The 13,407-nt window shown below is 41.5% G+C and overlaps 1 protein-coding gene across 4 annotated transcripts in view; it reads left to right on the top strand.

Annotated features, from left to right (window-relative positions):
• Positions 1–13,407, top strand: part of LOC133648893 (misshapen-like kinase 1) — a 92,871-nt gene that overhangs the window by 44,005 nt on the left and 35,459 nt on the right. For all 4 annotated transcript variants that reach the window (XM_062045412.1, XM_062045411.1, XM_062045410.1 and 1 more), the window contains exons 10-15: positions 3,282–3,454; positions 5,843–5,915; positions 6,066–6,189; positions 6,668–6,772; positions 6,859–6,993; positions 8,715–8,774. In XM_062045412.1, coding sequence (XP_061901396.1) covers positions 3,282–3,454; positions 5,843–5,915; positions 6,066–6,189; positions 6,668–6,772; positions 6,859–6,993; positions 8,715–8,774 — 670 coding nt within the window. The remainder of the gene's footprint in view (positions 1–3,281; positions 3,455–5,842; positions 5,916–6,065; positions 6,190–6,667; positions 6,773–6,858; positions 6,994–8,714; positions 8,775–13,407) is intronic.

Genomic DNA, 13,407 nt, shown 5'->3' with positions numbered 1-13,407 from the left:
GTAGGGCTCGTCAGCGAGCGCCTGGTGGCCGGGCTTGCCACGGAGCCCGGCCGGGCACAGCCCGAAGAAGCTACGTGGACACACCATCTTCTCTGCCACGTGGGCCCACCACCCGCGGTCGGAACCAGTGGGGTCGGGTGCGCTGCCAAGTGGATGGCGGTGAAAGTGGAGGCTCCGGACGGACCAATTCGGGGCGGCAGAGGCTGACTTTCGGGACGTGGAACGTCTCTACGCTGGTGGGGAAGGAGCCTGAGCTGGTGCGAGAGGTGGAGCGCTACCGGTTGGATCTGGTGGGGCTTACCTCTACGCATAGCAAGGGCTCTGAAACCACACTCCTGGACAAGGGATGGACCTTGTTCACTTCTGGAGTTGCTCAGGGTGTGAGGGCACAGGCGGGTGTGGGGATACTCACGAGTCCCCGGCTGAGTGCCTGTACGTTGGAGTTCACCCCAGTGGACAAGAGGGTCGCCTCCCTTCGCCTTAGGGTTGGAGGGGGGAAAACTCTGACTGTTGTTTGTGCATACGCACCAAACAGGAGTTCAGAGTATTCAGCCTTCTTGGATACCTTGCATGGGGTCCTGTATGGGGCGCCGGCAGGGGATTCCATAGTCTTGCTGGGGGACTTCAACGCGCACGTGGGCAATGACAGTGATACTTGGACTGGCGTGATTGGGAGGAACGGTCTCCCTGATCTGAACCTGAGTGGTGGATTGTTATTGGACTTCTGTGCTAGTCACGGACTTGCGATAACAAACACCATGTTCAAGCATAAGGATGCTCATAGGTGTACCTGGTACCAGAGCACCCTAGGCCAAAGATCAATGATCGATTTTGTAATCGTATCAGCTGATCTGAGGCCGTATGTTTTGGACACTCGGGTGAAGAGAGGGGCTGAACTGTCAACTGATCACCATCTGGTGGTGAGTTGGGTTAGATGGCGGGGGAAACATCTGGACAGACCTGGCAAACCCAAGCGTGTAGTGCGGGTGAACTGGGAACGTTTGGAGGAGTCCTCTGTCCGGAAGGACTTCAACTCCCACCTCCGGCGGGACTTCTCTGCCATCCCTGTGGAGGTTGGGGACATTGAACAGGAATGGGCAATGTTCAAAGCCTCTATTGCTAAAGCTGCAGATGCGAGCTGTGGCCAGAAGGTCTTAGGTGCCTCAAGGGGCGGTAACCCTCGAACACCCTGGTGGACAGTGGTGGTCAGGGAAGCCGTCCGACTGAAGAAGGAGTCCTACCGGGGTATGTTATCCCGGGGGACTCCGGAGGCAGTTGCAAGGTACCGACGGGCCCGAAGGGCAGCGGCCGTGGCTGTGGACGAGGCTAAGCAGAGGGTGTGGGAGCAGTTCGGGGAATCCATGGAGAAGGACTATCGGGCGGCACCAAAGCTGTTCTGGAAGACCATACGGCACCTCAGGAGGGGGAAGCAGGGAACCATCCAAGCTGTGTACGGCAAGGATGGGACTTTGCTGACTTCAAGTGAGGAAGTCGTGGGGCGTTGGAAAGAGCACTTTGAGGAACTCCTGAACCCAAATACATCAGACACACCCTCCCTGATAGGAGCAGGGCCTGAGGATGATGGGGGATCGACGTCGATCTCTCGGAGTGAAGTCACTGAGGTAGTTAGACAACTCCACAGTGGCAAAGCTCCGGGGGTTGACGAGATCCGTCCAGAAATGCTGAAGGCTCTGGGTGTTGATGGGCTGTCTTGGTTGATACGCCTTTTCAACATTGCGTGGAAGTCTGGGACAGTGCCGAGGGAGTGGCAGACTGGGGTGGTGGTTCCCCTTTTCAAAAAGGGGGACCAGAGGGTGTGTGCTAATTACAGGGGTATCACACTACTCAGCCTCCCTGGGAAAGTTTACGCCAAGGTACTGGAAAGGAGGGTCCGGCCGATAGTCGAACCTCGGATTCAAGAGGAGCAATGTGGATTCCGTCCTGGTCGTGGAACAACTGACCAACTCTTTACGCTTGCGGGAATCCTGGAGAGGGCCTGGGAGTATGCCTATCCAGTCTACATGTGTTTTGTGGATTTGGAGAAGGCATATGACCGCGTCCCTCGGGAGATCTTGTGGGAGGTGCTGAGGGAGTACGGAGTGAGGGGAACCCTGTTGAGGGCCATCCAATCTCTGTACAACCAAAGCGAGAGTTGTGTCCGGGTGCTTGGATGTAAGTCGGATCCGTTTCCAGTGGGGGTTGGTCTCCGCCAGGGCTGCGCTCTGTCACCTATCCTGTTTGTGATTTTCATGGACAGGGTTTCTAGGCGGAGTCGTGGCCATGGCGGAGAGGGTATACATCTCGGGGGGCTAAAGGTTGCGTCACTGCTGTTTGCAGATGATGTGGTCCTGATGGCACCTTCGGTTCGTGACCTTCAGCTCTCACTGGATCGGTTCGCAGCCGAGTGTTCAGCGGCTGGAATGAGGATCAGCATCTCCAAATCTGAGGCCATGGTTCTCAGCAGGAAACCGATGGTTTGTACAGTCCGGGTAGGGGACAGGACTCTGTCCCAGGTGGAGGAGTTTAAGTATCTCGGGGTCTTGTTCACGAGTGAGGGAAAGATGGAGAAGGAAATCAGCCGGAGAATCGGAGCAGCTGGGGCAGTATTGCAGTCTCTCTGCCGCACTGTTGTGACGAAACGGGAGCTGAGCCAGAAGGCAAAGCTCTCGGTCTACCGAGCTATCTACATTCCTACTCTCACCTATGGTCATGAAGTGTGGGTAATGACCGAAAGAATAAGATCGCGGATACAAGCGGCCGAAATGAGTTTCCTCAGAAGGGTGGCTGGCATCTCCCTTAGAGATAGGGTGAGAAGTGCAGTCACCCGAGAGAGACTCGGAGTAGAGCCGCTGCTCCTTCGCTTGGAAAGGAGCCAGCTTAGGTGGTTCGGGCATCTCGTGCGGATGCCTCACGAGCGTCTCCCTAGGGAGGTCCTCGTTGCACGTCCCACTGGGAGGAGGCCCCGCGGCAGGCCAAGGACCAGATGGGGGGATTACATCTCCTCTCTGGCCTGGGAACGCTTCGGGATTCCCCAGGAGGAAGTCGCAAATGTTGCTCTGGAGAGGGAAGTCTGGGGGTCTTTGCTGGAGCTGCTGTCCCCGCGACCCGATTCCGGATAAGCGGTTGAAGATGGATGGATGGATGGATGGAAACAAATAGGAAAACAATTATGTAATGGTACTTCAAAGTGCACACTGCCTGAATTGTATTTAAAAAATACAGCTGAATCAAGTTTAACGTTTAAATTTGTCATTTTTGGCTTCTATTCATGTCTCACACAGGTCCAAGCGCTTTTTGTCGTTCATTGATAGCTGTCTAGTTAAGAATCATCTGCACAGACCCACAACCGATGCCTTACTTAGGCATGCCTTCATTCGAGATTTGACTAATGAGAGACAAGTGCGGATCATGCTCAAAGATCACCTTGACAGAACCAGGAAGAAGAAAGAGAAAGGTAACTACGTGTTGTTCTGAAATAAAGTATACCGTATACAGTATATTAATAATAATCTACAAGTCCTCTTCTGAGGAAACATCACAGTTCTGAATGTTACAGTATAATCTCTCAAGTGGATTAGGAAATATTCATGTCAGTTCATATTGAAGAATTGTATCACTTGATTGTAGATCTGTTTTCTCATTTTGTTAATACCAAGTTCAAGACTGAATCACCACTTACCTACTCAGTACTAAATGAATGAGCCTGCAAAAAATTATGTGTGTGCTGTATTACGTTTCTCAGTTCACTGCATTATCCATTTTTATTTTAAACTGTACACCTACCAAAACGCTCACATTGCAACAGCTACAATTAAGGTTTCAACAGCTGTTCTGTTAAGGTTGTCAAGAAGACTCCATTGCTTCATTGTTGCTGATTTATAGCAAACTGGGAATACATATATTGTGTTTGGTGTCACTGAGTAGTCGCTATTAAAATGTACACTGCAAAAAAAGTTCATTAACTGATAAACTGATCAACTTATTACAAGTTAATCACTGCATCGTAAATTACTACTGTAGTTTGGACCATGTATGTGCTATAGACTTATTTATTTTGTTAAATATGTTTAAATATCAGTTTTGACGTTCTTATTTTTAAAATCATATTATTTTTTTCGTGGCTTATTCCAACTGTTTATTGGGATTGCTTGGGTAATACGTTTGGTTTGCTAATATGTATTAGTTTATTTTCTTACTTTGAATGCAATGAAGGATTCCACTGTTTTAAATGCAAAGTCTTGTTTTTTCAAATGATTGGAAAAATGCTAGATGGACTCAAAAAGAGGAAGAAAAAAGCCCTAGTCTCACCCATCAGAATAATCAATTGAGAGAGGAGAAGGAAAGGAGAGGGAGAGAGCAGACTAGAGTTGGAGAAGCTAAGGCGGTGAAGGAAGTTAGGGAACAGAAAAAACATCTGGTTCTAATTTTCTGTTAGCTTATAAAAACACATTAATGACTGACAAAATATGTGTGTACCAATGAAATACTAGTCATGTATGGTTTCCCTAAACATTAACAACTTTAGTTGAGAAAAAAAAGGTTACAATTAAGAAATGATGCAAAAAGGGTAATGTGATTGCATGCACGTCCAATAGTGATGTTAGGACAAAGGGTGCCTAAATTTTAGAGGATGAATCATTCCCCCAGAACTGTGGCTTTTGTGTCACCAAAAGCTGGTATAAAATGTGTTGTGTCTCAGCAAAACACTTTCTGTCTCAGTTAGCAATGGCATGAACCCAAATAACATCACCAACCAAGAGCACAGCAGAGAAATATAATCTGTCCACTACACATGTAGAATTGATCTGCTGATTCCCTTTGGTTGGAGCAAACACATGCATTCTGTAACAGCTCCACATGTTAATTGTAACATATGGTGTGTCAGTTAAATGTGCAAGTTTTCCCAAGATACTTCCAGACCATATGTTGACCAAATGTTGTTGTTGTACGCTTCCTTGGACCATCTTCCTGCCCAATAGACAATAAGCTTACTGAAGCAGCAGTGGAAGTGTTGCATGCACATGCATACTGAGCTTCTAACATGGTATTTACCACTCAAATGAAGGCTTGTAGCTTCTGACGATTTAAAAATGGTTGTAATATTTTTTTTATACCACTATTTTGTTGGTTTACTCATACAGAGAAATATGTTAAAATCTGTCCGACAACTAGTTCAGCCTATAATACTAAGTAATTTGTTAGATGATGACTTGGGAATTGTCATGTATGTTCTCCACTAAACAAGACTTTCAATGTATTACAACACTTTCCCTACAAAATGGCAAAAATGCTTCTGGCAGGAGACACTGCTGTTGCAAATAGTAGTCATGGCGGAATTGTTAATCAAGACAAAAAGCCGCACTCTCAAAGAATCCACACAAGCACACTGTATGTACTGGTAAACCTTTCCCTCCAAGGCACCCACTGTGATCAAACATAATCTGTCCAACACCACGAGCCTACTTTTTTTAGACAAACTGCTGTTTTCAGACAGAAAGCTTACTACACAGACAGAAAGCTGAGAATTGTGGGACACGTAACGATGAGTCGACATGTGGTATGGGTTGTCTGCTGCTGTTGACATTGCTGATATTTTGTTTTTCTACAGTATAAAAAAATACTATGTATTGCCATTCACTAATTTATTTACCTAAATTCATCAATAGATGTACGTATATTCTATTGTCTTAAACATTGTTGGTGTAGTGAATCACATAGCTAGATGACTGGCTTGGGATCAATTCCCACCCTCCATTTGTGACCCTGACTAGGATAACTGATAATGAAAATGGATGGATTGATTAATCAATCATATTCTTGTTCTTCCTGCTGTGATTCTCAGAGGGCCCAGAGTATGAGTACAGTGGTAGTGAAGAGGAAGAAGACGAAGTCACAGAGGAGGAAGGAGAACCCAGGTAAAACCCATACTGATTCTATCAGCATAGTATCTACACTGCGTGCATGTTGATGACCATCATGTTGGTCGTCCTTTGTCAAGATTAGGTGTCCTCAACATGAATGACATGCTATATTTTTCTTTCTCCCTCCAATGTTTCCTCACTTAGCTCTATAGTTAATGTTCCTGGCGAATGGACATTACGACGAGAGTTCCTGCGTTTACAGACAGAGGATCGAGAGGAGGGTCGGCAGAGGGGTAACAAAGTTGGTGCGGCTCAGCAAAGACAACAGGTAAGTAGGATTTAGACCTGACAAATTATTTTATACTTTTTTGATTCATTTTAGTTATATCCCCCAAAGAGCCCATGCAAAGTCAATAAGGAGGTCTATTGCCCTTAGGCACAGTTACTCCAACCCCCGAATATTAACACTTATAAACCCATTTGTCCAATAAATGCATTCATCCAAGATGCTTGAGTTACCATGGGTTCTCAATCATACAGGTGGTTGTTTCCTGCTGATGTTTTCCAACGCTGATTGTTAATGTTTTTCAGGGACCACACATTACCAGTGATTTCAAAAGTGTTTTGAATTTTTTATGTATGATGTTGTTGATAATCACAAGACTTTGAGGAAAACTAAATCTATTTGTACACCAGTGTTGTCCACAGTATTAATCAGTGTCGGCCACAGTGTTACTCTTGAGAGCTACAATAACGAGTAAAAGAAAGGCTGTCTGCCCTAATTTTGATTTGTATCGACTACTTAGGCTGTGCAGCAATTAGCAGAGCAGGAACGATACAAGCAGCAGTTACTAGCTGATAGACAGAGGAGAATCCAACAACAACATGAACAACGGCAAATGTTAGAGGATGTAAGTGCTATTGTATTTTTATTATTTTATTTATGTAACTTTAAAAAACAGGTAATATTAAATTGCCTTTGATTTAATTTTTCTAGCAACAGAGACGGCAACTGTCAGATGCTGCCTTTCAGTGGGCGGAGCTTCAAGAGATTATTCTTGGCGAGGAATCTGATCTCCAAGACAACAGAATCCTAAAAGATGACAGATATCAGAACAATGACAGGAAAAAGGTAAACAAATGTTTGCTTGGTGAAACTGCCACTGACTTTCTCTTATTCATGTGGCATTGTTCATTCCATTTAATCATCTCCTCTTCATGTAACAAACAAGGTCATGTTATCCATAGCCAAGAGATGCATCTCACTGACAGGTTGCAAAATAACTCTAACTGGCCAAAACTTAGAATTTGAGCTTTGTAAAAAATCTTTAAAAAATGTTTTTTTTTCTCTTTTTTTAAATGTAAATATATTGTCAAATAACTCAAATATTATTTAGCTATGTTCTTTTTTGGCAGATTGACTTAAAATTATTTTTGCTCTACATATGCACATCATATCAACTCTTAGGAAATAGACCCAAAAAAAAAGGAACTATAGCGCAACTGTCACATGTCCATTGAAAAAAAACATGTAGCGTGCTTAAGATTTATTTTTAAACATTGATTTGAAGCTTAATGAAAGCCAGCAAATTTCAATTGTTTTTTTATCACAGCACAAGGGAGGTATTGTAATTCTTCATATTAGAGGCACTCCATTTTCATTGCTATTAATATCTGTGAGAGTGTATATGTGTGTTGTAATAGTATTGAAATACTTTAGTGGTTAACATCAACGCACAATAGAGCTTATGCTTCATTGGTTACCTGTGCCTTTGACTATATGGCAGGTTCAGTGAATCTATAATTACATGTCTTACAATTTGTCAGCTAACACGCTAAACTCTTAATTCAGCAGTTGCAAACTGTTCACATTTGTACTTGACATTTATCATTTGAATTGACCTGCATGTCAGTCTGAATGACTATCTGTCATTGACTAATGATCGGTCCATGGCATACCTCAACTATCAACAAACGCAGTCAGATGGGCGAGGCTCCACCCACTCATATCTGAGATTAGAAGTATAATAAAGGGAGTGATGAATTTCTGAGTCTTTATGAGTCTTGAATTAGTCATACAAGTTATTTTGTGTCATTGGAACATCTGTGCGTGAAGTTTTCATATCTACCGGTGAGTTTTGTGCAGGAACTCTGGCTTCCTACTACATCCCAAAAAACATACAAGTTTGGCAAGTTGTTCAGTCAAAATGATCCTAAGGTGTTTGATGGGTAATCAGTCCTGTCACCTGGCCCAATATAAGCTGAGATAGGCTGCATCTCACCTGAAACCCAAATAAGGTCAAGCAGTAATTGTATGTAAAATGCATGCACGGAATTGATTCTTCTTTCCGAGTTCTAGCCTCCTCACATGTATACCCTCTTGAGTTGTGGTGAGTGTAAGGTTAAGGTCAAGTGTGAGCTATTTCCTTCTGCTTCCCTTAATCCCTACATCTGTAAGGATTATCCTAATTTTACAGATGATTAGGTGACCTTTTCTTCTGCAGGGTACGTACTCGCCTTGTTCTACTCCGTATTGGTACTGTACTACCAGCTATTTTTTCTCGTACCCGATTGCTTAAGGTTCCAAGTGTGATTGTGTATGGGTCATTAATTGACCATATTTGTCACACATTAAGTGAAGAACTCTTCACCATTTTTCAGTTACAACCTCTCTGAACTTATCGTAAGGCTTCAATATATCGTAATTGTTTTCATATTTTTGTTATTGCTTTGGTACATGGACATTCTGTATGTATTTGCAGGGAGGGTGATTGTTTTAAACTTAAATTAAATGTCAATAATAATTATATAACATTGCTTTTGATTAACTGTGTGTTTTTATTTGTGTGTCAGGACCATGCAAAAAGACAGTGGAATGCTGATGTTTCCATAAGGCCTCTCAATTCAGAGCAGGTAATCAAAACACCAACTATTTGGTCATTGGGTTTTTTTACAGTTGTTTCTTCATTTTGTATGTGTTTAATATTTTGGTATCCCAAATGAGGAAACCAATACGGCTAAACGATGCTCAAAAGAATGCAACCTTTTGACCTGAATGCAACATTAAAGACAAGCACTAGCTATGTTATTTAGAAGCAATGTGACAATTGTTTTACAAAGATATCCTCTAAATTGTGTGTGTAAGAGAGAGAGGGACCCAGCAAGAGAGCCAATTGTTGTATGCATGCATGACAGCCCTAAAGTAAGATGGGAGAATTTAAAGAGTTGGAGCAAGGGTGGAGAAAGGGAACAAGTCAGTGAGATCTCCAAAGGGAAAATGAAAGAAAGGCTAATGCGCACGGAAGCTGCAGATGGTTAGTAATAGAAAATGTATCAAGAAAAACAATGTAGTTCAGCCATGCAATTGATTTTCTCGACCCCTGATAGTACAGACTGAGTTTATCATTTTGACATGAAGTGAAGTGAAAAGGATTAGTTTTTAATTCTGTGTTTGTCAGGGACTCCCGTTAGGATTGAGAGAGACAGCCATGGCATACACTGTGCTGTAGCTGGGGTGTTAGATCCTGACAAGCTTTTAAGCCAACGTTTATCACAGCAGGCCCTTCACTTTTGTTCTAAAGCCTTCTCTTTCTGTCTGAGTTGTTCACTGCATGCCTTTTCTTTCTCTCCTTGTTTTCCCACTGTAGCGCTCCTTCCAGCATTCACAGCATGCACTCGTCTTTTTCTCTACCCTTCCTCTTGTCCTGTTGCTCATTATTCCGTCTAAAATGTTGCTATCCATTTCCAATAGGTAGTTTGACTCATCATTTCACCAGCATGTTTCCCTGTGCTATCACTGCAGCATTTGTTTGACCCAGTGATGTGATTTTACACCCATCAAACGCAAGAGCTGTTCGGAAAAATGTGTTTACCAGATTTAGACACATCAGTAGTTTCACATCTTTACAAACTACAGCCACACTAATAAACAGTATAATGGCCCTGTGATGAGGTGGCGACTTGTCCAGGGTGTACCCTGCCTTCCGCCCGAATGCAGCTGAGATAGGCTCCAGCACCCCCCGCGACCCCGAAAGGGACAAGCGGTAGAAAATGGATGGATGGATGGTTATACAGTGTTACCTCAGTTTTTCTACACCTCAATTTCCATAGGGCTCAGTTTTAGAAGACAGTTTTTGCAAATTTTTGTCCGGTTGTCCAACAGCCAAACTAGTCCTTTTGCGTGCACAAAACATTCCACATGTGACTTAAATCTTGTTGAGTTATTGATACACTGCATGAGTCCAACTGTGTTTGTAATGTGTCTTTATTATAAAACATACCTGTGTTAGCCTGCTCTCAACACTCCACCCTGAAGTCATTCTCCTCCAGCTTTGTCACTCCACTACTCCATCATGACTGGCTGACTGTAGTTCTTTGCTAACTAACACAATTACACCCAGAGATGAGAAACCTTCACGTTTAAACCAAAATGGTACCAATTTCCGGTACCTGGGAATCACTGGTTTTACTCAGCTGTACAGATTGTAGGTACTTTTCTGTGTGTGCATGTGGTAATAAATGTTAATTGTTTGAAAATTACATCTAATTTAGTTTTATTGAACATTGCTGTGTTAATAATAACTGTGCTGTCCAGTTGTATCTTCTTTTCTTACATTTCTGAGTCTAATTTGCAAGTGGTAATAAAGTAGACTTTGCATGCAGTTGCATTGAAATTGTCAAGATTGTAAATACAACCAACAAAACAGAAAATACGTTTCTCTTATTTGGTGGATATACTAAGATATCATTGCAATTATGCATATCCTCAGTCTTTGTCATTAAGTTGAATGTGCCAGTCTTGTTTTTTGTTGAGCAATATGTTTATACTGTAAACAAATAGTGTACTTATTACACACCAACTGTATTATTGTAGTGTGCATTTTAGTTGTAATTTTGATTATCAAATTTGCAGGAGTTGAAATTGTAAAATCGATAATGCTAATCGTTAGCATGTATATAGCATATCTATTGTAAATTAGCATTGAGCTAGCCCATTTTGAAAAGTGGAGCCTTATTTTTGAGTGCTTTCTGCTAGGCATGCTTGTTTTATTTGTTGGCATGGGAACAAATTGAAATTGAGTCCGCTACGAGTGCTTGTTTGCCTGCCAAGTGTTTGAGCCATGCAGAGTCTGCAGGTGGCCATGATGTTGGGTGCAACATAAGTATCGAAATATGGTACCTTTTACATTAATCGGTATTCAGTAGTACCGATAAAATTCAGTCAGTACCTATAAAAGTAACGAATTAGGGACCCATCCTTAGTTACACCACAATTCTCTCTGCTTATTCAATCAAAAACAAATAACCCACCACGTGGCCAAAGAAAGTTGCACTTTGATAAAGAAGGTGAGAAATATTGTTGAATTCAAGAAATAAGCAATGTACAAGGTGGTATCAGTGTGGCTCTTCGCTGCCTCTTCGCCTATCGTCGTTGTAGTTAACAAGAGTCGTAAATAAAGATAAAAGTGATGTTAGATCAGGGGTGCCCAATCTATGGCCCGCGTAAAAAAACAAAAAAAACATGTATTTTTTTTATTTGAAATTATTATTTTTTTAAATCTGTCCTTTCTAATCCATTTTCTACCGCTTGTTACTCTCTGGGTCTCCTAGCCGCTCAGGCAAATCGTATTTTCTAAAGACGAATTTTCCCATCGATAACGTGACATCATCAGCAGTGTCAATTAGTGTACGAGGAATAAATATATATATATACCGGTGTGTGTATATATATATATATATATATATATATATATATATATATATATATATATATATATATATATATATATATATATATATATACACAAACTTTTTGACTTGGGGGCCGCCTTGGGTTAAAACAATTTGGCCGCGGGCCGGGCTGTGTGTGTATGTATATATATATATATATATATATATAAATGTTTTTAACCCAATGCGGCCCCAAAAAGTTCGGGGAACCTGTGTTAGATGTTTAGTTGTGCATTTAATTCGTCATTCATATGTATTTTGCAATATTTTCTGCAAGTAAAACTTTAAATATTATCTATAAATGTGTTTTTGTTTTTTGTTTTCACATTTCTTGGGTGTCTGGAACAGTTTAATTAAATTTACATTCTTTCTTTGATTAGATTTTTGTAGAATTCTGTCTTTGTCTGTCCTTTTGGAACGAAATACTAATGAGAATTGAGGTACTACTTTGTTTAATAAATACCTTTTCGACAGCGTAAATCAAAAGGTACCTTTTTATCTTTATAAAGGTAGATTTTTGATACAGCAATTATGTTTTAAATGATCCTGAGCCTTTAAGTTTAATTATCTTGACAGGACTTTTCTGTGGCCCAAGGTTTTGGCAACACTATAGGTTCTCTTGTAAAACAAGAGAAACGGCCATCTTAATAAAACATATACCATTTGCAAAATGTGCCACACTGCTGTTAAATACACTGAAAGCACAACTAACCTTAAAACTACTGTAATCTGTAATGACAACTTCAAATTAGCATCCACTAAGAATATTTGAATTAGGATGCATCATGATCAGAATGCAAGATGTTTCTAATCAACTTGTCGATGGATGTAGAAGTATCGTAAAAAGGTCATATTATGATTTGTTTTTCTACATTTAAAACACTTCCTTGTGGTCTACATAATATGTCATGGTGGTTCTTTGGTCAAAATGTTGCATAGATTATGTTTTACAGACCATTGGCAAGCCACTTTTGGACCGTCACTTTAGGATGCCCCGTTTTGTGATTGGTCTTATTTACATGCCTTCACTTCCACTGCAGCTTTACCCCATCAGCCATGTTGTAGTTTTTAGCGCTTCCATATGGAGTCTACTGACAGATATAAGTTTGAACTATACGCTACTTATTATTAGAAATGGCAACAGCGGAGGATGCATGTGCATGTACGAGCCAGTCTGCCCCACAGCAAAATGATAGAGAAAAATAAGGAACTTATTGATTAAAGCGTCGGACTACAATGGCAGACTCACGCAAAAGCTCTTTAGGTGAATTTCTACCATATATAGAGATATCCGCTGGAGTCACCAATTGGAAAAACGTCACAAATGGGTTAAATTCAAAACGGCTCATTTGGAGGAAGTATGAATTCAGGAATACAAGATTGTTTTATAAATAGCTCCGCCATACCTCCATGGTTTGAGTTTAAATTTTAAGGACTTATGCAGATCCCCAATACACAAAAACTGGTACCATTAGGTAAGAAAAGTTAGGATTGCATAATCGGTCCGCTTTGAATTTATTGGATCATTGCTTGTTAATTGAGATGTAGAGACCATAGTAGGGTCGAGACCAGGGATGCCCATCCCTAATATGTACAGTGCTCAAATTTTCTATATATCTATTGGTCCTGTGCACTGTAGACCTGTACAATAATTGACAATGTCCTATTTATTACACTAGCTCACTGGTAGTGTAGTGATAAAGGTTGATTTCCACTCATTGACGCTAGGAACACACGTGATGTGAATACAGAGAGGTGTATATTTAAAACACACATACATTCAATGTAATATAATAATCACATTGTAACCATAGAT

This window comes from Entelurus aequoreus, linkage group LG04 (assembly GCF_033978785.1).
Source record: "Entelurus aequoreus isolate RoL-2023_Sb linkage group LG04, RoL_Eaeq_v1.1, whole genome shotgun sequence".
Classification (NCBI taxonomy): Eukaryota; Metazoa; Chordata; class Actinopteri; order Syngnathiformes; family Syngnathidae; genus Entelurus; species Entelurus aequoreus.
The sequence above is the reverse complement of the archived record's forward strand: the minus strand, read 5'-3'. Positions and strand labels throughout refer to the sequence as shown.